The sequence below is a fragment of the Erythrolamprus reginae genome, chromosome 1, assembly GCF_031021105.1.
Source record: "Erythrolamprus reginae isolate rEryReg1 chromosome 1, rEryReg1.hap1, whole genome shotgun sequence".
Lineage (NCBI taxonomy): Eukaryota > Metazoa > Chordata > Lepidosauria > Squamata > Dipsadidae > Erythrolamprus > Erythrolamprus reginae.
In genome coordinates, this window is record NC_091950.1 from 16,159,512 (window position 1) to 16,182,001 (window position 22,490).

A 22,490-nucleotide genomic window follows, 5' to 3' on the forward strand; every position below is an offset into this window, starting at 1 on the left:
CCTCGGATTGTAATGGCCCTGGGTTTTCTCAGCCTCTCGGTTTGCCTGTTGGGACCCCAATTTCTTTTCCCGCTGGGACATTTTGATTTAAAAACATACAAACCTCGAAGATTGACGGCAGAAAAAGACCTCCTGGTCCATCTAGTCCAGTGATTTTCAACCTTTTTTGAGCCGCGGCACATTTTTTACATTTACAAAATCCTGGGGCACACCACCAACCAAAATGACACAAAATGACACCCTAAGACACTCTCCTCTCTTTTCCCATCCCTGTCTCCTCCCCACCCTTGTGTGTGTGTGTGTGTGTGTGTGTGTGTGTGTATACACACTCTTGAACCATTTCCAAAAACAGGTGAGGGCTGGGGTTTTTTCTCTCTTATTCTTTGGGTGCTTTTTATCATATGCTTTAAATCAAGAGTCACTTCACTCTCTCTTTTGTTTCTCTCTCTTTCCTCTCATTCTCTGTCTCAATCATTTTCTCATTTCTTTTTTCCTCCCCTTTTTGCTCATTTCTCTCTCTCCCTTCCTCTCCTTTTCTCTCTTTCTCTCTCTTGCTTTCTTTCTCTCTCTCTCTCTTGCCTTCTTTATCTCTCACTCTTGCTTTCTCTCTCTTTCTCTCTTTTCTTTCTCTCTTGCTTTCTTTCTCTCTCTCTCTCTTTCTCTCTCTCTTGCTTTCTTTCTCTCTCTTTCTCTCTTTCTTTCTTTCTCTCTTTCTCACTCTCACTCTCTCAGCAAAAAGTTGCGAGACCGGAACCTGAGCTTCCTTCTTCACGGCACACCTGACCTTGTCTCGCGGCACACTAGTGTGCCATGGCACACTGGTTGAAAAACACTGATCTAGTCTGCCCTTATAATATTTCCTGCTTTTTATCTTAGGTTTATCCCAGGCATGTTTAAATTCAGTTACTGTGGATTTGCCCACCACGTCTGCTGGAAGTTTGTTCCAAGCATCTACTACTCTTCCAATCAAACAATATTTTCTCACGCTGCTTCTGATCTTATTTATTTATTTATTTATTTATTTTATTTTATTTTGTCCAAAAAAAGAGAAACAACGAAGGTTACAGAGGATATGCTCATAGTAAAATATAACAATGAAAGGGTAGAATAAAAGATATAGGTATAAGATATATCAGTGAAAGAGTAGAAAGTAGGATATAGGAATAGAAGAGAGAGAGATATAGTAATATAGGAGAGATAATTGGACAGGGGATGGAAGGCACTCTGGTGCACTTATGTACACCCCTTACTGACCTCTTAGAAATCTGGAGAGGTCAACTGTGGAAAGTCTAAGGGTAAAATGTTGGGGGTTAGGGGATGATACTACAGAGTCTGGTAATGAGTTCCATGCTTTGACAACTCGATTGCTAAAATCATATTTTTTACGGTCAAGTTTGGAGCGGTTAATATTAAGTTTGAATCTGTTGTGTGCTCTTGTGCTGTTGTGGTTGAAGCTAAAGTAGTCTTTGACAGGCAGGACGTTGCAGCATATGATCTTGTGGGCAATACTTAGATGACGTAGCTCTAAGCTTTTTAGATTCAGGATTGTAAGTCTTGATTCGTAAGGTATTCTATTTCGAGTGGAAGAGTGAAGAGCTCTTCTGGTGAAGTATCTCTGGATATTTTCAATGGTGTTGATGTCCAAGATGCAGTATGGGTTCCATACAGATGAGCTGTATTCGAGGATGGGTCTGGCGAAAGTTTTTTCCCCCCAACTAACCTTAGATTGTTCCCCCTTGTTCTTGTGTTCACTTTCCTATTAAAAACACTTCCCTCCTGGACCTTATTTAACCCTTTAACGTATTTAAATGTTTCAATCATGTCCCCCCTTTTCCTTCTGTCCTCCAGACTACACAGATTGAGTTCATGAAGTCTTTTCTGATACGTTTTATGCTTAAGTCCTTCCACCATTCTTGTAGCCCGTCTTTGGACCCGTTCAATTTTATCAATTTGATTTTATTACCTTTGGAGCAAGCCACCCAAATGAGGACAACTAAATAATGCCAGAAGCCCAGCCCTGGAGTCAATGGAGGGTCTGTGACTGCAATGAAGCATAAAACTTAAGCATAAAAAGCATGAAACTCAAATCTCAACCCAAAAATGCTCTGACTGACACATTGGCAAAAAGAATCAGAACATCAAATACAAGCTGAATGAACAAGACCTTACAGACGACCCTCACTCCGTTAAAGACCTTGGAATACTCATATCAAACGATCTAAGCGCCAAAGCCCCCTGCAACAACATCACCAAAAAGGCTTCAAGAGTTGTTAACCTAATTCTACGTACCTTCTGCTCTGATAATCTCACACTACTAACCAGAGCATACAAAACTTTTGCCAGAGCAATCCTTGAATACATCTCATCTGTCTGGAACCCACACCGCCTTTCAGACATAAACACAGTCTAGACAATGTCCAGAGATACTTTACTAGAAGAGCCCTTCACTCTTCTAAACACAACAGAATACCCTACGCAACTAGACTTACAATCCTAGGTTTAGAAAGCTTAGAACTATGTCGCCTTATACACCACCTAAGCATAGCCCATAAAATCATATGCTACAACGTCCTTCCTGTCAATGACTACTTCAGCTTCAACCACAACAACGCACGAGCACACCACAGATACAAACTTAAAGTAAACCGCTCCAAACTCGACTGCAGGAAATACAACTTTAGTAACTGAGTAGTTGATACATGGAACTCACTACCAGACTCACTTAACCCCCAAAATTTTACCTTTAGATTAGACACTGTTGACCTCACCCGATTCCTAAAGAGGTCAGTAAGGGGCGTGCATAAGTGCACCAGAGTGCCTTCCATCCCCTGTCCTAATGTTTCTCTTATACAGTGATACCTTGTCTTACAAACTTAATTGGTTCCGGGACGAGGTTCTTAAGGTGAAAAGTTTGTAAGACGAAACAATGTTTTCCATAGGAATCAATGGAAAAGTGATTAATGCGTGCAAGCCCAAAATTCACCCCTTTTGCCAGCCGAAGCGCCCATTTTTGCGCTGCTGGGATTCCCCTGAGGCTCCCCTCCGTGGGAAACCCCACCTCTGGACTTCCGTTGCCAGCGAAGCACCTGTTTTTGCGCTGATGGGATTCCCCTGCAGCATCACAAAAACACGGAAGTCCGGAGGTGGGGTTTCCCATAGAGGGGAGCCTCAGGGGAATCCCAGCAGCACAAAAATGGGTGCTTCGCTGGCAATGGAAGTCTGGAGGCGGAGCATCCCAGTGGCGGCGGTGGGTTTGTAAGGTGAAAATAGTTTGTAAGAAGAGGCAAAAAAATCTTAAACCCCAGGTTTGTATCTCGAAAAGTTTGTATGATGAGGCGTTTGTAAGACGAGGTATCACTGTATTAGTATCATGTATATACTGTAAATATTATATCTTTGTATACCACCAATACATATGTGACAAAACAAATAAAATAAATAAAATAAGCATAAAACATAAGCATGGAACTTTGCATAAGTCAGAGTGTCCAGCAAACCTGGAAAATGGAATTATCAGGGAAATTGGTAGTTCGGGAAATAATTCGTGGAAAAAATGGAATAAATCATGAAAAAAAAAGAACTGTATTAAAATGTTTAAAAATCAGGGGAAAATCATGTAAAAAAACCCAGATTGCGCTGCCTGGCAGAGTCAAGCAAAAATGAGCATAACTGTGGCAACAACTTGCTTCATCAGCTACCGATATGTCTTCCCAGTTTAGCCGTTTGGTATGGCATCGTCTATGACCGTGGCTTAACTAGATCGCAAGTTACAGGGAAATGTCAGGGAAATTCAAAATGCTTTCCCCCTGGACACTGTTTTAGGCCCAGTGCTCTTCAACATCTTCATCAATGACTTGGATGAGGGGATAGATGGGGAATCTGCAGATGACACCAAACTGGTAGGAAAGGCCAACACTCCAGCCCAGAAGGTGAGCTTAAGATACAGAAGGACCTTGGCAAACTTGAATACTGAGCTCCATCTAACAAAATGAAATTCAATGGTGAAAACGTTAATGTTCTAGATTTATGCCATAAAAACCAAGGGCACAGTATAGTATAAGTCTGTGGTGGGAAACGAATACAATAGAATAGAATAGAATAGAACATAATTCTTTATTGGCCAAGTGTGATTGGACACACAAGGAATTTGTCTTTGGTGCAAATTTTCTCAGTGTACATAAAAGAAAAAGATACATTTGTCCACTACTGGGCATTCCCAAATCATATGTATAAACACCTCCTTATCTTGATACCTGTGCCAACAAGTATTCTTAACTGAATACTTGCTGAAAGTATGCACGTTGAGTGTGTGATGCCACTTATGTAGTATTTTCCTTCTCATTTCCCTGACCCTTATATTCATGATTTTCCTTACATTCTTCACTATATTATTTATTTATTTTATTATTATTATTATTATTATTATTATTATTATTATTATTATTATTATTATTATTATTATTATTATTATTATTTAGATTTGTATGCCGCCCCTTTCCGTAGACTCGGAATTCATTCATTCATTCATTCATTCATTCATTCATTCATTCATTCATTCATTCATTCATATATTTATTATTAGAGTTGAAAGGGACCTTACAGGTCATCAAGTTCAACCCCCTGCCTGAGCAGGAAATCCTAAAGCACCCCAGCCAAATGGCAGTCCAATCTCCTCTTGAAAATGTCCAAAGTTGGGGAGTCCACAACCTCCGCTGGCAGGCCGTTCCACTGGTTGATCGCTCTGACCATCAGGAAGTTCTTCCTTATCTCCAGGTTGAATCTTTCCTTGGTCAGCTTCCAACCGTTGGTCCTTCTCCGGCCCTCTGGTACCCTGGAAAATAGTGTGTCCCCCTCTTCTCCATGGCAACCCCTTAAGTATCTGTATACAGCTATCATGTCCCCCCTAGCCCTTCTTTTTACTAGACGATCCATGCCCAGTTCCAGCAACCTCTCCTCGTATGACCTGGTCTCTAGTCCCCTTATCATTTTAGTTGCTCTTTTCTGCACCCTCTCTAGAGTCTCTATATCTCTTTTGAAGTGTGGTGACCAGAACTGGATGCAATACTCCAGGTGCGGTCTGACCAGGGCCTTATAAAGTGGTATTATTACCTCTCTGGTCTTGGAGTGTATCCCCCTGTTCATGCAGCTTAGGATTGTGTTGGCTTTTTAGCCGCTGCTGCACATTGCTGGCCCATGTTTAGCTGGTTATCCACCAAGACTCCAAGATCCCTTTCACAGTCACTCATGGTGAGTGTGGTTTTGCCTAATTTGTATGCATGTTTTGAGGTTTATTTGCCTAGGTGCAGGATTTTACTCTTCTCTACATTGAACTTCGTTTTGTTCGTTTCGGCCCACTGTACAAGTCTGTCTAGATCTTTCTGTATCCTGTGTCTATCCTCTGGGGTATCCTCTTGCATGTAGCTGGCTCTCATGCCTAAATCAGGACTAGAACTCACAGCCAGCTTTTGCGTGTAAGGTAGAACTAGAACTCACAGCTCACATTAGAGAAACATCTTTCAGCTGTGGCGAGGGGGGCGTTTGCCCAGGTTCGCCTGGTGCACCAGTTGCGGCCATATTTGGACCGGGAGTCACTGCTCACAGTCACTCATGCCCTCATCACCTCGAGGCTCGACTACTGCAACACTCTCTACATGGGGCTACCTTTGAAAAGTGTTCGGAAACTTCAGATCGTGCAGAATGCAGCTGCGAGAGCAATTATGGGCTTCTCCAAGTATGCCCATATCACTCCAACACTCCGCAGTCTGCATTGGTTGCCGATCAGTTTCCGGTCACAATTCAAAGTGTTGGTTATGACCTATAAAGCCCTTCATGGCACCGGACCAGAATATCTCCGGGACCGCCTTCTGCCGCACGAATCCCAGCGACCAGTTAGGTCCCACAGAGTTGGCCTTCTCCGGGTCCCGTCAACTAAACAATGTCGTTTGGCGGGACCCAGGGGAAGAGCCTTCTCTGTGGCGGCCCCGACCCTTTGGAATCAACTCCCCCCAGATATCAGAGTTGCCCCCACCCTCCTAGCCTTTCGTAAGCTCCTTAAAACCCACCTCTGCCGTCAGGCATGGGGGAATTGACATGTTCCTTCCCCCTAGGCTTATAAAATTTATGTATGGTATGCTAGTGTGTATGATTGGTTTTAACTTGTGGTGTTTTAAAATTAATTTAAATATTGGATTTGTTTACATTGTATGGCGATTGCTGTGAGCCGCCCCGAGTCTGCAGAGAGGGGCGGCATACAAATCTGATTAATAAATAAATAAATAAACTCAGAACCCCCCCCCCCTTTCACTACATAGGGAATCTGTTAACCCACACACACACACACACACACACTCCCACTTGAGTTTTTTTAACACTTGCAGCAAAGGAGCATCCTCTATCTACGGAAACAATCTGAGTTATTTTATTGCTAGGACTGTTTCCTGCCGTCCAGCCAAAATCACTGGTAAAGTTTGATGCTTCTTTTTTCTATGTGGTGTGAAGCAAGCCTGTGTCTTTAAGTATCAAGATCCCTGGGGTGTTTCTCCCCCCAACCCCCACACCTCCTGAAGCTGGAATGTGTGGCTAACCCAAACCAGTGAAATAAAATGATACCAAAACCTTTCCGTTAAGGAGTACAAATACACATAAGGTTAAATTCATTCTCAACTGGAATTCGTAGCCGGGATAAGATTATCTGGTTTTGCATTTTGATTATGTCTGTCAAAGTCTGTTTTTCTGCCAATTTATTCTGTTTGCTTTAGAGGGAACTTGGAGTTTAGGGAATCCTATGGCCTCCATTCGTCACTGCATTTTTATATATATGTAGCCTTAAAAAGAGCATTTTCAAAATTTAAAATAATCCTCCAATGTCCAGGGCAATTATGAAAGAGAAATTTTAAAAAATCGGTGTCCCCCCTCCCCCCCAAAAAAATTCATGTCTATCTGTGTCTATTATCTATCTATCTATCTATCTATCTATCTATCTATCTATCTATCTATCTATCTATCTTTCTTTCTATCTATCTTTCTTTCTATCTATCTATCTATCTATCTATCTTTCTATCTATCTATCATCTATCCTCTATCTATCTATCATCTATGTCTGTCTGTCTGTCTGTCTGTCTATCTATCTATCTATCATTTCTCTCTCTCTACCTACCTACATACCTACCTACCTATCATCTATCTATCTTTCTATCTATCTATCTATCTATCTATCTTTCTATCTATCATCTATCATCTATCCTCTATCTATCATCTATGTCTGTCTGTCTGTCTGTCTATCTATCATTTCTCTCTCTCTACCTACCTACATACCTATCTATCATCTATCTATCTATCATCTATCTATCTATCATCTCTCTCTACCTACCTACCTACCTACCTACCTACCTACCTACCTATCATCTATCTATCTATCATCTATGTCTGTCTGTCTGTCTATCTATCTATCATCTCTCTCTCTCTCTACCTACCTACCTATCAACTATCTATCTATCATCTATGTCTGTCTGTCTGTCTGTCTATCTATCATCTATCTATCTATCTATCATCTATCTATCTATTTATCTTTCTATCTATCTATCTATCATCTATCCTCTATCTATCTATCATCTATGTCTGTCTGTCTGTCTGTCTGTCTGTCTGTCTGTCTGTCTGTCTATCTATCATTTCTCTCTCTCTACCTACCTACATACCTACCTACCTATCTATCATCTATCTATCTATCTATCTATCTATCTATCTATCTATCTATCATCTCTCTCTCTCTACCTACCTACCTACATCTATCTATCTATCTATCTATCTATCTATCTATCTATCTATCTATCTATCTATCTATCTATCTATCTATCTCACCTCCAAATGATTAAAAGCAGATTTCAAACAGAAGTGGTGTGTGGAGAAATAAAAAAAAACCTACATTCTTAATTCGCCAACACTGACAATGCATTTTGAGGGGGGGGGCAGAATTGCTCATCTGACCTAATTTGCTTTTTAGCTCCCCCCCCCCTTTCTGTTTCCAAATGGCCAGTTTCGTGCTCTGCCTAACTCAGAAAACAAGCCAGGGGGGGGGACGGACCAAAAGAGGCCGGCCGGGTGACCCAGCTTAGCTCTATAGTCCCCTGGAGGAACATTAATATAAATCAGTGTTCTGTGTGGTTCGAACATTCATTTTCGATGACCCTTGCACGGAAAGGAAACTCCGAGCTTTCTTCAAACAGGATGTTCCCTGGATTTCTTTGGAATTGGGCTGTCAAATCCAATCCGTTTTTTGAACAGGCGAAAAATCCGCCTTGGCAAATCTTTGCTTTGCTCCACCAAAATAGGGCGTGTGGGTTTTTGTTTTGTGTTCTTTTTTCCCCCCCTTCTTCCTTCTTCCTTTTAACCCTCTTTTTCTCTCTCTCCGCTGGCCCATCCATCCTAATCCAACCAATTTCATGCCTGGGAATATTCCCACTGGGCGCCCCCCTGCACCCCATCCCTGTGGATTTAATTACCAATTTTTACTCTCCTGCCACAACGAGCCCCCTTTGCTTCTCCTTCAACACACATATCACACCAGGGCTGAAGGAAGCCCTCTAAACCGTGTCATTTGGCTTGGCAGGTTGGGTTTTTTTGGAGTGGGGAGAGGGATGGAAATCCGAACACATCTAAGGAGCCGGGTGCTGGTTAAGTATCCCTGGCCTGGGGGTCAGACAACTTTTGACATGGGTTTTGGTAGTTGATCAAAGACCCGGCTTTTTAAAAGCGCAGCCTATCGTGCCGTAAAAGGAACCGGAGATACCTTAAGAGAGCTTTAAGCTGCTTAGCGAGGCTGGGAAACATCTGCGGGTCAAATAGCAATCGGTGTGGATGGTCCCAAGGCGGTGGAGGGTGAGTGGTGGAACATAATGGCGCCCATCAGCCATCAGGGCAAAGATTCTCAGCGTCAAGGATCAGGCGGGGGTGGGGTGGGCGCGGTGGTGGTGGTGGGTGCGAATTTGGGGCTCTTGTGTTGGTAAAACCGCATCCATCTCAGGCCTGTCCGTGCTGAATGCGCAGGAGACAATAGGGATTTACTTAAAAATCGGAACGAATGCAGAGTTGCTGAAAGGACGGAGAGCGAAATTGTGTGTGACTTTTGCTCTGTGCAAATTTGGAAAGGGAAAAAAGGGAAGAGAAGGGAGAGCGAGAAGGGAGGGAGGGGGAAAGGGAAGGAAGGAGAGGGAGGGAGGGAGGGAAGAAGGAAGTAAAAAGGAGGGAAGGAGAGGGAGGGGTGAATGAAGAAGGAAGGAAGGAAAAAGTGGGAGGGAGGGAGGGAGGGAGGAAGGGAGAGGGAAAGAAAGGGATGGTGGGAGAAGAAGGGAAGGAAGGAAGAAATAAAAAGGAGGTGAGGAAGGGAGGGGGGAGAATAAAGGAAGGGAAAGGTGGGAGGGAGCGAGGGGGAGAAAAGGGAGGGATGGAGGGAAGGAAGAAGGAAATAAAAAGGAGGGTGAGGAAGGAAGGGGGAAGGAAGGGAAAGGAGGGAGGGAGAGGAAGGGAGAAGTGAAGAAGGAAATAAAAAGGAGAGAGAGGAAGGGAGGGGGAAGGAAGAATGAAAGAAGGGAAAGGTAGGAGGGAGGGAGGAACAAAAAAGGAAGGAAGGAAAGGAAGTTAAACAAAAGAGGAAGGAAGGAAGGAAAGAAAGAAAGAAAGTTAAACAGAAGAGGGAGGGAGGGAGGAAGGAAGGAAGGAAAGTTAAACAAGAGGGAGGGAAGAAAGGAAAGGAAGTTAAACAGAAGAGGGAGGAAGGAAGGAAATGCAAATTGCTGAAGCACTTGAGTGTTTTTTAGAACTAGCCTTCTTTGCATGTTAGACACATGATGCAAAAATGCTTCTTTGTGTGGCAGAGGAACCTGGTTTGCTCTAACGCCGTTTCCCCCTCTTTGTCTCTTCTGCTTTCTTTCAGCGGCCACGCCACCTAACCTGGTTGACAAACCCTGCTTAAAGTTGAAGGTTTATGTTCGACCAACAAGTAAGTAGGACCAGACGAAGGAAGGCGTAGGAAATGTGAATTTCTTTTTTCCTCCAGGATTCTTCTCTTTCGGACCAATCTGGAGAGAGGCCTGAATCAGACTGTGCGTTAAGTACCAACCCTTATTCCCCACCCCACCCCCTCCAGTCTTCTGCTGCACCACTCAGCTCAGAACTTTCAAAAGCCACATTTTAAAAGGACGTGGTTTAAGGGTAAATAGAAATTCATGTTTGAAAAACAAATGTCCTTTATTCTCCCTCTAGATATATTCCGAACTCCAGATTTACTTATAAATGAGGAAAATGCAGTGTTGCTGAAAGAACGGATGCTTTGAATAATGGATAAAAATAGGTGATGGCTGTAACTGGGTCTCTGTTCTACCAGCATTACAGCTAGTCTTCGACTTATGACCAAAATGGAGCCCAACATTCTTGTGGCTAAGCGAGACGGTTGTTAAATGAATTTTGTCCCATTTTATGACCTTTCTCGCCATAGTTGTTAAGTGAATAACTGCAGTAGTTACAGTAGTAGTAACACGGGTGCTAAATTAATCTCCCCCATTGCTTGTCAGAAGGTCACAAGGGGAGATCCAAGCACGCTGCAACCGTCATAAATATGAATCGGTTGCCAAGCCTCTGAATTTTGATCACATGACTGCCGGGATGTTGCAAAGGTCGTTAAGTGTGAAAAACGGTCATAAGTCAACTTTTTCCAGTACTGCTGTAACTTGGAACGATCACTAAATGAACTGTTGTAAGTTTAGGACTGTCTGTGCTGATCAGGGCATTACGGCCATTCATTTAGTGATCTAGGCCAGGGGTAGGCAAAGTTGGCTCTTCTATGATATATGAACTTCAACTCCCAGAATTCCTGAGCTAGCATGATTGGCTTAGGAATTCTGGGAGTTGAAGTCCACAAGTCATAGACGAGCCAACTTTGCCTGCCTCTGATCTAGACCTTTGGATCAGGTGATGGCCATTACGGATCTTCCCAGCCAGCAAGTTACTTGGGGAAACCAGACTGGTTTAATGACCATGGCAGGAAAAAAAAAGCCATAAAATGGGTTGCGGTCATGTGTTAACCCTTAATGACCACACTGCTTATTGACAAAAACTATAGTCACAAGTCGAGGACTATCTGTATAAACACTAAAATGAAAATTTCAATATTTCTGCACAGAACTCAGGTGATACCCATCCTGGTCAGATTTTAACAGATATTAACAGATTAACAAAGTTAGAAGGGATCTTGAAAGTCATCTAGTCCAGGTTAGATGACTTTCAAAATCCAAACTGAATGCAAGAGTCAAGACGAGATGATTCCTCAATGCAACAAGGTGGGCATGCCCCGCCCTTAAATAGTGTGAGGGCTTGACCCAATTACCCAGCAGTACTACTTATGGATGACTCTTCTCCTAGCCAACCATTCATGCCTTTTATATAACCTCCGAACCCTAGAATACAGAAACATGTTAACTCATTCCTGAAATGCTGAAGGCCCTGGCTGTCGTTCCAACCTTGACCCCTCATCACTTTCACTGTCGCTCTCAATTGCCAGGATTATAGGATGCCTGCCTCACCCCTCCACCATCTCTGCGTCCTTGGAGTCCATAACTATTTGCACAGGACGCGAGTGAACCATCACACAAACCTACGCCGTTTCCGACAAATGGCTGTCCAATCTCTTCTTGAAAACCTCCAGTTATGGAGCAGTTTATGCAGATATGCTTCAGGTGGCACGGATACATGCAACACCCCCAACTTTGTGTCAGCAGGACACATGATAACATGGCCATGGTGGTTATGTAGTGGTCATGCTATGTGCGACATACCAGTGGCTTCTAATTACCCTGTCTGAACTGTGCTTTTTCAAAAGGCGACTGGATTTTCTTTTGTTTTTCCCCTGAAGAAGTTTCATTTCTGAAGACCGAAGAAAGAACTAAAGAAGCTTATTGGATGAGAAGCAAAACATCTTCAAGGAAAAACAAAACAAAATAAAATCCAGTTGTTATTATTATTATTATTATTATTATTATTATTATTATTATTATTATTGCCGCCCTGAGTCTACGGAGAAGGGCAGCATACAAATCCAATAAATAAATAAATTATTGTTGTTGTTGTTGTTATTATTATTATTATTATTATTATTATTATTATTACCGCCCCAAGTCTACGGAGAGGGGCGGCATACAAATCCAATAAATAAATAAATAATAATTATTATAATTATTATTATTATTATTATTATTATTTATTAGATTTGTATACCGCCCCTCTCCGAAGGCTACAAGTTGCCTTTTGAAAAAGCCTCTTTGGGACAGCCGTGACCCTGGATGACTGAAAATTTCCACAGACCTTCTATTAGCTTGTTCCTCAATTTTCCCTAGATTTACTTTTGGGCAATCTGAGAACGTATCTCTGGATCCCTTTTCTGAGCCCTCAGAGGTAGGCCTCACTCTCTCACCTCCTGCCTTTGCCCCAAAATAACTTGTTGACTTCAATTCCCAGAATTCATAGGTAGGGAACGTTGGCTCTTCTATGACATGTGGACTTCAACTCCCAGAATTCCTGAGCTAGCACGATTGGCTCAGGAATTCTGGGAGTTGAAGTCCACAAGAAGAGCCAATGTTCCCTACCCCTGCCACAATTCTTGAGCCAGCCCATGGAATTCTGGGAGTTGAAGTCCCCACGTCATGAAGAGAACATTTTCCCCCACCTCTGGTCTACACGATGTGAGAGGGTGCAGGCCAAAAAAATCAAGATGGCGCCCCCTTCCTGGTCAGCGCTCAGCCCTGATTACCAACAACACAAAACCTGTTTTTCAAGCTGAACAGACACTGCCCTTTCCTTGCACCCTTGCCCTCAAGATCAAATTAGCGAAGGCCTTTTGACACAGAGGCCTAGACACACACACAGAAACCTTTCCAATAACTTCCACCTTTTGTTTTCTTGGCAACAGCTGAAATACCAAGCGCTGAAGCGGCCGTGCAAATTTCCAACAAATTATGTCGGGGTGAAGACAAATCTACGAAAAAAGGCGGGGTGGGGGGAAACTTAAGACGGACCCGGGGGCCGTCTGGAATACCCGCTGACTTCATTGTTGGGATCAAGGAGGGGAAAAGAAAGCCAATTATTCTATTTAAAAATGTAACAAACAGCAACAACCTTCTGCTTTTTTCCCCCTGAACAGGTGGTATTTTAAAAAAGAATCAAATCATGCAGCTGTTTGGGGGGAAAAGAAAACACAAATTAATAATTTTCTCCTGTTAACATGTAATTAATGTTTGGTCACAGTTCTTCCCAGGGAGTGTGCAAATAGTCAGAAATGACAGAATCGGGGAAAGAGATTGCCTAGTTGTTGTTTTTTTCCGGTGCTGTTTCATTTCTCTCTGTGTGCTGTGTTTGTGTGTCTGTGTGATTTTAATTGGCTTTAAAAAGAAACAAGGACTTTTTTTAAATATGAAAGAAACTCCCAGGTTGTTTCCTTGAGGGTATTTTTACCTCCTCATGAAGCATGAGGTATTTCTAGAAGCTTTCCACAAGGGTTGGGACAAGTATCTTGTGTCTTTCTTTCTTTCTTTCTTTCTTTCTTTCTTTCTTTCTTTCTTTCTTTCTTCCTTCCTTGTTTTTTTTTTCTTTCTTTCTCTTCTTTCACTTCTTTTTCTTTCTCTCTTTTTCTCCCCTTTCTTTCTCTCTTTTTCTTTTCTTGCTTCCTTTCTTTCTCTTTGGGCCAGTACTGCTCTCTCAACCCTCAGAAAAAGACCAGGACAACATTTAAAAAAAAACCAAACAAAAAACAAGTATCCAGCAAAATGACAATGCAAAAATAAGAAAAACCTGTTGTTATTTATTATTAATAAAATGACAGTGATTTGTCTAAGCAAATAAATAATAAATAACAATACGTTTTCTTATTTTTGCTTAGACAAATCACTGTCATTTTGCTGGATACTTTTTTTTTTTTTTTACTTTTTGAAATGTTGTCCTGGTCTTTTTCTGAGGGTTGAGAGAGAAGTACTGGCCCAAAGAGAAATAAATTTATATTTATATTTATTTATATTTATATTTATTAATTGGATTTATATGCTGCCCCTCTCTGAGGACTCAGGGCGGCTTGCAGCATATAAGAAAAATATAGAATACAATGTCCTAAATCCAATTAATCTAAAATCCCCAATTCTTAAAAATCAGGCATTCCCACTGAGACAACAAACATATATAGCATTCAACGGTCAGGGGGCTAGACTCTAATCACCCCAAGCCTGGCGGCAGTATGAATCTCTGGGGGGAGCTGCTTCCAGAGGACCGGGGCCCCCACAGAGAAGGCTCTCCCCCTAGGTCCTGCCAGACAACATTGCCTAGTTGATGGAACCTAGAGAAGGCCGACTCTGTGGGGCCTAACCGGTCGCTGGGACTCATGTAACAGGAGGTAGTCCCACAAGTAATCGGGACCGTTTACTATTCAATGTTATTATTGTTGTTAGTCATAAAGTGGTGTCCAACCCATCTCAACCAAGTCTACGGAGAGGGGCGGCATACAAATCCAATAAATAAATAAAACCTCATGGACAGCATTCCTTCTGCCGCATGAATCCCAGCAACCGGTGACGTCCCACAGAGTTGGTCTCCTTAGGGTCCCATCGACCAAACAATGTCGGCTGGCAGGACGTAGGGGAAGAGCCTACTCTGTGGGGGCCCCAGCCCTCTGGAATCAGCTCCTCCCAGAGATTCGCACTGCCCCCACCCTCCTTTCCTTCCGAAAGAGTTTAAAAACTCATATTTGCCCCCAGGCCTGGGGTTTTTAGATCTTTCCCCCTGACCAATGAATGTTTCTTAGTATGATTGTCGAATGAATTGTAAATTATATTTTTTTAAAAATCAGAATTTTAAGGACTGTTTTTTAATGTATTATTGATTGGATTGTTTATTATTGTTTTCTGTATATGGTGTGAGCTGCCTCGAGTCCTTGGAAAGGGGCGGCATACAAATCCAATTTAATCTAAATCTCCAGGCCTTCCTGGAGTCCATTTATGCTCATGCCGACCGCTTCAGTGAGTCCATCCAGCCACCTCGTTCTCTGTCGTCCTCTTCTTCTTTTGCCATCCATCATCCCCAGCATCAGGCTCTTCTCCAGGGAATCCTTCCTTCTCATTAGGTGGTCAAAGTATTTGAGTTTCACCTTCAGGATCTGGCCTTCTGAAGAGCAGTCAGGGTAGATCTCCTCCAGGACTGACTGGTTGGATCGCCTTGCAATCCAAGGGACTCACAGGAGTCTTCTCCAGCATCAGAGTTCAAAGGCCCCCATTCTTTGGCGCCCAGCCTTCCTTATTATGGTTCAACTTTCACAGCCATGCATTGCAACTGGGATAGGAAAGCTAGTCTCATCGAATTGGTGGAATTCGAAGCCAAGATGGATTTACCTCTCCAAATTATTAATTTTTTTGCTCCGTTCCTCTCCTCTCTTCCTCCCCCCCCCCCTCTCCTCCAGGCTGTGAGTCTGCCAAAACCACACTTAATCTAGTAATAAACTTAAGAGGAGCCGAGCTGGGGGAATGGCGTTAAAACGGCTTTGGCTGTAATTTAGCGGATTCCCTCGAAGACATTTTTGCATCGCTGGCTGATTAGCCGTCTTTTGGAAACAGGATTATTGGATCGCTATGAAACAATTGCTCTCTGACCTTCCGAACGGTGGTGCTGACTGCCAGCCAAGGCCGGAGGGGAGGGGGGAGGGGGGCGGACATAACAAAACCTAACCTAAACAGGCACCATCCCCGGAGATGTCCTGTTGTTACAAGTTGGCTGGCAGATCTTGAAGTTGGCACCATGCCACCGTGTGAAAATTGCCGCCCGCATAGTTTGAAACCGAGTCTCCGTCTGCAGGGAAATTGGGGAGCTTCTGATCTTGGCAAAAGCAGATTGTTCACCAGCCTGTTTTAACCCTGGAAAGTTCTGCTCTCTCCGCGACCCCGCCACTCGGGAGGAGAAGCCCTGCTCAGACTGGATGGCATCAAAGTGTCCCGGGTGGCAGGGCCCTAGAGGAGGCAGCCGGCTTAGTAAAGCACCCTGTTGATTTGAATGCTCCAATTTCAGGATGTTATTTTGTTCCTGTTAGGGTACATGAAGCTATACATACAGGCGGTCCTCTGCTTATGGCCACAACGGGGATCAGAATTTATGTTGTTAAGCGTATCCTGCATGGGACTTCCCAATGACATCCCCCTGCCCACTTTGCAAGTGAGTGAGTGAGAGACAGAGAGAGAAAGAGATAGATGGATGGATGGATGGATGGACGGAAGATGGATAGATAGATAGATGGATGGAAGGATGGATGGATGGACGGACGGACGGACGGATGGATGGAAGATGGATAGATAGATAGATAGATAGATAGATAGATAGATAGATAGATATAGATAGAAGGTAGAGATAGATAGATAGATAGATAGATAGATAGATAGATAGATAGATAGATAGATGGAAGATGGATAGATAGATATAGATAGAAGGTAGATAGATAGATAGATAGATAGATAGATAGATAGATAGATAGATAGAAGGTAGGTGGATGGATGGATGGAAGACAGACAGACAGACAGATAGATGGAAGATGAATAGATAGATAGATAGATAGATAGATAGATAGATAGATAGATAGATAGATATAGATAGATAGAAGGTAGATATAGATAGATAGATAGATAGATAGATAGATAGATAGATAGATAGATAGATAGATGGAAGATGGATGGATAGATAGATAGATAGATAGATAGATAGATAGATAGATAGATAGATAGATAGAAGGCAGGTGGATGGATGGATGGAAGACAGACAGACAGACAGACAGATAGATAGATAGATATGGATGCAGAGCGGGAGAGAGAGAGAGAGAGAGAAATTATAGGTACTCCTTAATTTACAACCAGAATTGGAATCAGAATTTTCTAAGCAAGGCAATTGTTAAATCAGTCATGCGCAATTTTACAAGCTTTTTTTTGGCCATGATTTTAAAGAAAAAATCATTGCTAAGTGAGGCATTTGTTAAGTGAATTCTTGCCAACCTTTTACAACCTTTTCTTCTCACAGGGATTAAGTGAATCACCACAGTCGTTAAGTTAGTGACAAGATTGCTAAGTGAATCTGGCTTCCCCATTATTATTATTTTTTTCTTGTCACAGGACCCCAGGACACAGCAACGGTCATAAATACGAACCAATTGCAAGGGCCTGAATTTTAATCACATGATGATGTGGTTGCTGCAAAGGTGGTGTGAAAAATGGCCATGGGTCACTTTTTTCAGTGCCATTGTTAATTCTGAAGGTCTCTAAATGAACTGTGAACCCTGACTGCTCTTTCCAAGGCCAGTTCCTAAAGATGAAACTCAGATACAGTGGTACCTCTACTTATGAACTTAATTCGTTCCATGACCAGGTTCTTAAGTAGAAAAGTTTGTAAGAAGAAGCAATCTTTCCCATAGGAATCAATGTAAAAGCAAATAATGCGTGCGACTGGGGAAACCACAGGGAGGGTGGAGGACCTGTTTCCTCCCAGGAGATTCCTAGAGAGGCCACACGGAGGCTTCTCCCTGCCTTTTCCGGATATGTTTCCTCCCAGGAGATTCCTAGAGAGGCCCCACGGAGGCTTCTCCCCACCTTTTCCGGACCTGTTTCCTTCCAGGAAATTCCTAGAGAGGCCCCACAGAGGTTTCTCTCCACCTTTTCCGGATGCGTTTCCTCCCAGGAGATTCCTAGAGAGGCCCCACAGAGGCTTCTCCCTGCCTTTTCCGGACCTGTTTCCTCCCAGGAAATTCCTAGAGAGGCCCCACAGAGGCTTCTCCCCGCCTTTTCCGGACCTGTTTCCTCCCAGGAAATTCCTAGAGAGGCCCCACGGAGGCTTCTCCCTGCCTTTTCTGGTTACAGTTTCGGAGGCTCGGGTTTGTAAGTGGAAAATGGTTCTTGAGAAGAGGCAAAAAAATCTTGAACACCCGGTTCTTATCTAGAAAAGTTCATAAGTAGAGCCATTCTTAGGTAGAGGTTCCACTGTACTTTGTCCGCCTAATGAGAAGGAAGGACTCACTGGAGAAGAGCCTGATGCTGGAAACGACTGAAGGCAAAAGAAGGAGGGGACGACAGAGAACGAGGTGGCTGGATGGAGTCACTGAAGCAGTCGGCGGGAGCTTCAATGGACTCCACGGGATGGTAGAGGACAGGAAGGCCTGGAGGAACTTTGTCCATGGGGTCGTGATCAGTTGGACACAGTAATGGGCTGCTACCCCCAGGGGGGGGAATGCAGTGGGGGTAGTACGTTTATGCACTATTTATTGAATACTTAATAGGTTTTTTATTGTCCTTCCTTCTCTAGTACCTTAGTATGATCCTTAATTACTTTTAAAATAGGAAATAATGAAATAGTATGTTTTTACCCATAAACGCTTTGATCATTTTAATCATTATCTAGAACTGAACTTTTATAGCAATTAAAGAAAACTGAGCTACTTGCCTAACCTGTTATCATACTGAACCTTGTGGGTTCAGTACAAAACCTTCAAATGTTGCTGTGCTCCTCAACAAATAATGCTGTCTATCACTTGTCCTTTTTGTGACTATTCAAATAATGGGACTTAATCAACTGAAAAAGAGTCCAAGCCCCTATTTGAAAACTTATTTTGGTCCCACCCAGTCATATGACCTTTAAGCCATCCCCACCCCCGGTCTATTTTCATATCTTTTCTTCGATCCTTTCCCTGATATTTACTAATACATGTTTTTATTCTCTTTAACTTTCTATTTGTATTGGACAAAATAAACAAACAAACAAACAAATAAATAAATAAATCTTCTTAAAAACTTCCAGTGTTGGAGCATTCACAACTTCTGGAGGCAAGCTGTCCCACTGGTTAATTGTTCTAATTAATGCATCGCTTTTGATTAATGCACCGCTTCCATGCTTGATTCTGAGAGCGGCTTGAGTATCGCTTTCTGTCCGATTGTGCAGGCCGCTTCCCTGAACACCAAATAGCAGCCAGAGGATACGATGAAAACTCTTTAATCTCCCGGGCAGACTCAACTATAGCTTCAGCTAGGAAACTGTGAGTAGGCTAAGCTAAATCCGAAAACGTTAGGGAATTCCTGAAAGCTTGGCATTCAGACAAATCAGCCATCTATAGACGCATAGAGATAAGCTATATTTACAAACCATTCACAAGAGACAATAAAAAGGCTTAGGAGGAAACAAAACAGACCAGAGACACATCCTCTCCAGCAGCCAACACCCAGATAAGCAGGGATTAACACCAGACAAATAATCAAACAGGAGACAATACCCCAATCAAGGAATTACCAAGGAGAAAAACCACCCCAAACCCCCACAAAAGCAGGCCTAGCTACTGTATATAAAACAGGGAGCGAGCCCCATACTCACTGGCACTCATGGCGTTACCTCGGTGGGTAATGAAATATGCTGGCTGGGGAATTCTGGGAGTTGAAGTCCAGATATTCAGTCAAATGTGAACGATTGAATGTGACTACTATTCTACGCTTGGAAGACCTGCGAGTCTTCGGAGAAGGGCGACGTATAAGTCTAATAAATAATAATAATAATTATTATTATTATTATTATTATTATTATGTTTTCCCATTGTGCTTTTTATTCTCTTGCCCTCTATTGCTTGTTAAAACCACCAAAAGCAGGTTCTGGATTTTTTTTTTTCTTCTGAGTATGCACAGAAGCCATATTGCCACACTGTGGGTGTAGTTTATTTTGTGGGTGTGGCTGGATGACTACGTGACCGGGTAGGAGTGGCTTTCCAGCCATGTGACCAGGTGGGAGTGGCTTGAAAAATCATGTGACCGGGTGGGAGTGGCTTACTGACCAAGATAAGTTTTCAAATAGGTCCTTGGACTCTTTTTCAGTTGATTAAATCCCATTATTTGAATAGTCACAAAAAGGACAAATGACAGACAGCATTATTTGCTGAGGAGCACAGTCACATTTTAATGTTTTATATTGAACACGCAAGGTTCAGTATGATAACAGATTAGGCAAGTAGCTCTGTTTTCTTTAATTGCTATAGAAGTTCAGTTCTAGATAATGATGAAAATGATTAAAGCATTAATGAGTAAAAACATACTATTTAATTATTTCCTATTTTAAAAGTAATTAAGGATCCATGGGGGCAGCTGCCCATTACTGGAACTAAGGTCTTCAGAGAGGGGTGGCATACAAATCTAATAAATTATTAGAATAGAACAGAATAGAATAGAATTTTATTGGCCAAGTGTGATTGGACACACAAGGAATTTGTCTTTGGTGAAGATGCTCTCAGTGTACATAAAACCCACCTCTGCCGTCAGGCATGGGGGAACTAAAACATCTCCCCCTTGCCCATGTTGTTTTGCCGTTTCATTGATTGTGTGCTTGTTTTTTATATATATTGGGATTGTTTTATGAATTTCTTAACTTAAAATTGTAATTGGATTGGTGGTCATTGGATTTTGTCACTATGCACTGTTTTTACTATTGTTGTGAGCCGCCCCGGGTCTGCGGAGAGGGGCGGCATATAAATCCAATAAATCTAATCTAATCTAGATCTAAAAGAAAAAGAGACATTTGTCAAGAATCATGTGGTACAACACTTAATGATTGTCATAAGGGTCAAATAAGCAATGAAGGAACAATCAATATTAATAAAAATCTTAGGATACAAGCAACAAGTTACAGTCATACAGTCATTCTATTATAATTATTATAATTGTTATAATTGTTATAATTATTATAATTATTATAATTATTATAATTATTATAATTATTATTATTATTATTATACATATAATAATAATAATAATAATAATAATAATAATAATAATAATAATTATTATTATTATTATTATTATTATTGACATTCTCCCTAGTGTTTGGCCAGAGGAGGAGTGAAATAACCAAGCAACTGGCTAGCATCTGGATTGGATAGCGTGACCAGCGACTTGGGGGAAAGGGGAAACTTTTATCTTTTAACTTTGATAAAAGCTGCGGCAACTTTCAGAGTCGGCTTTTACCAGTTGTGCCAATATAACGTATCCGATAAAATTGTTATTCGAGGGACTTGCCTGCCTCAGATTTCCGCTCTCTGTGGCTGCTCAACGCTGACGGGAAGTGGGTTTCTCCAGAGCAAAAATAATCCAACTCTTCTTTCTTTTTTCCCTTCCTCTTCCCCCTCCAGACGATTCCCTCTACGAATCGCCAGAGCCCATTTTCACCAGCAATAATTCCTCCTGCAGCTTCACCGTTCCCGATGCCTTCTTCGTGGTGGTGCCGATGTTTTGGACTATCCTCGCTTCCTAGCCCCCCGGCGGAATTGCAGACGAGAAAAGGGGGCTTCTCTTTCTTTTACAGCGGCAGCTGCAAAAAACAAAACCAAGGGGGGAGGAAACGTACAGGAGCAGCAAACGGGCGAGTGTGTTACCGGATCAGAGACGATACGCTTGGGATGGAGGTGGGTTGGGGGTGTCGCAAGGATTTCGATCTCCGGCCTCTGCCAGCGTCAGACCAAGAAGGGGCCCGGGATTTCCTGTCTTTGCCTTCGCGTCACCTGGAAAAATTAAAACACCCCAAAACTGAGCCAAGCCCCCTCTCCCAAGTCTGATGCAGTATAGAGGATGGAGGGGAAAGAAAGTTTTTTAAAAAGTTTTTTCTTTGAAAAAAGAAAAAAACTGTGACATGGGGAGCTGAGCTGGTTTTATATTTCAAAAACAAAAATGAAAAAAAAAAATCTTTCACGGACCTCTATCAAGCCAGCTGATACAAAAACACCCCCACCCCATTTATAGATGAATCCCCTGTGGAGTTTTTTCCTTTTTAAAAATCTCTAGACCAAATATAGTCGTGGTTTTTTTTTAATTTTCCTATTTTTTCAGCTTAACCTTTTCTGGGTTTGGGGGGCTTTTTTTTTTTTTTTTGAGGGTATGTTTGTGTGCGTGTGGGTGTGTGTCTATTCTAGACTTTTTCCACAACTGGAACTCAAGAAAGAGACATCGCAATGGAGGGAGGAACTAAGGAAAGACCCTCTGCGTTGGTGCCTCATATTTTGTTTTTTGGGTGGGTTCGGTTTTGTGGGATATCCTTTACATTCCCCTTGATGTGTTGGGGTGGGTTTTTTTTTTTAGCTTGAATACGATGATAGAAGAACGGACCTCTCTCGGTGACCAAATTCCATTTTGTGATGGTGGGAAAAACCCCTTAACGAAGAGAGCCACCAAACTGTAACGAGACCATTTCCTTTTGGAAAAACAAAAACAAAAAATACCTTGAGGACTAGAATACTGTTATGCCAAACCCTGTTACTCTTTCGGATTTCTTTGTGTCATATTCCATGGGTATCGCAGGCTCACTGCCACTTGAAGAAAAGAAAGAAGACGAAAAAAGATAATAAAAGAGCATCTCACACTTCCCTGGGCATTTCCTTCCTCGATTTCTCCAAGAAAGAAAGACTGTGGAAG

The 22,490-nt window shown here is 42.3% G+C and overlaps 1 protein-coding gene across 2 annotated transcripts in view; it reads left to right on the forward strand.

Annotated features, from left to right (window-relative positions):
• Positions 1 to 21,948, forward strand: part of EFNA2 (ephrin A2) — a 395,967-nt gene extending 374,019 nt beyond the window's left edge. For both annotated transcript variants that reach the window (XM_070745456.1, XM_070745465.1), the window contains exons 3-4: positions 9,929 to 9,994; positions 21,215 to 21,948. In XM_070745456.1, coding sequence (XP_070601557.1) covers positions 9,929 to 9,994; positions 21,215 to 21,336 — 188 coding nt within the window. In that variant the 3' untranslated portion in view covers positions 21,337 to 21,948. The remainder of the gene's footprint in view (positions 1 to 9,928; positions 9,995 to 21,214) is intronic.
• Positions 21,949 to 22,490: the final 542 nt, after the last annotated feature.